This window comes from Cynoglossus semilaevis, unplaced genomic scaffold (genome assembly GCF_000523025.1).
Source record: "Cynoglossus semilaevis isolate Cse_v1.0 unplaced genomic scaffold, Cse_v1.0 C18920132, whole genome shotgun sequence".
Taxonomy (NCBI): domain Eukaryota; kingdom Metazoa; phylum Chordata; class Actinopteri; order Pleuronectiformes; family Cynoglossidae; genus Cynoglossus; species Cynoglossus semilaevis.
Window position 1 is genome coordinate 1 of NW_007590860.1, and position 608 is coordinate 608.

Sequence of the window (608 nt, forward strand, 5' to 3'; positions counted from 1 at the left end):
CTGTCTGAGAACTTTTTGACTGACCCTTGTAATGCAGTGAAGGCAAGAATAAAATAATCTGAATTCAATTTCAATATGAATTTGAAGGTGTGTGGGCGTGGCCACAGGTGATGACGAGGTCGTGAACTGGTGGCACTGGTGGAGTTCACTTTGTGGAAACCCAGTCAGAGTGAACAGAGAATCGTCCTCACCGCTGGAACGTGAGGAATCATCAGCTGATCCTCCAGATCCCGGAGCTGTTTCTTCAGCTCAGAGTTTTCCGACTCCAGTTCTTGAATCTGCAGACACGGCAGACTGAGGAGGTCAGATCCAAAACACACACACACACACCTTCGAATACGACTTTCTGTCTTTCTGTTCCAGTTAATATGGAATCTTTTTGGTCGTATTGAGGAACGTTGCCCTGCTCTGATTGGTCAGTGTGCTCAGATACTTGCTCTTTTCTGAAGATTCCCAATCTGTTTCCTCGTCTCCACGTCTTTGCCTCCGGACTCCAGAAACTTCTTATAGGCCAAGTCGAAGGCCTGGCCGATGGTCAGAGTTATTTCCTCGGCCTGCGGCAGAACCAGGACACTCATGAAGTCTGGTCAACCACACACACACACACA

The 608-nt window shown here is 48.0% G+C and overlaps 1 protein-coding gene across 1 annotated transcript; it reads right to left on the reverse strand.

Moving 5' to 3' along the window:
* Window positions 1-10: 10 nt before the first annotated feature.
* LOC103399595 (PTB domain-containing engulfment adapter protein 1-like) lies at window positions 11-600 on the reverse strand. Its single transcript, XM_008338263.3, has 2 exons — window positions 438-600; window positions 11-278 (listed from the first exon to the last, which is right to left on the reverse strand). Exons 1-2 carry the CDS (start codon window positions 576-578, stop codon window positions 165-167), a joined length of 255 nt encoding a protein of 84 aa, XP_008336485.1. The 5' UTR covers window positions 579-600; the 3' UTR covers window positions 11-164.
* Between the last annotated feature and the right edge of the window lie 8 nt (window positions 601-608).

Coding starts and splice junctions, on each gene's coding strand:
- LOC103399595 (XM_008338263.3), bottom strand. CDS start 578: ATGAGTGTCCTGGTTCTGCCGCAGGCCGAGGAAATAACTCTGACCATC. Junction 279..437: donor TTGGGAATCTTCAGAAAAGA/GCAAGTATCTGA, acceptor CCGTGTCTGCAG/ATTCAAGAACTGGAGTCGGA.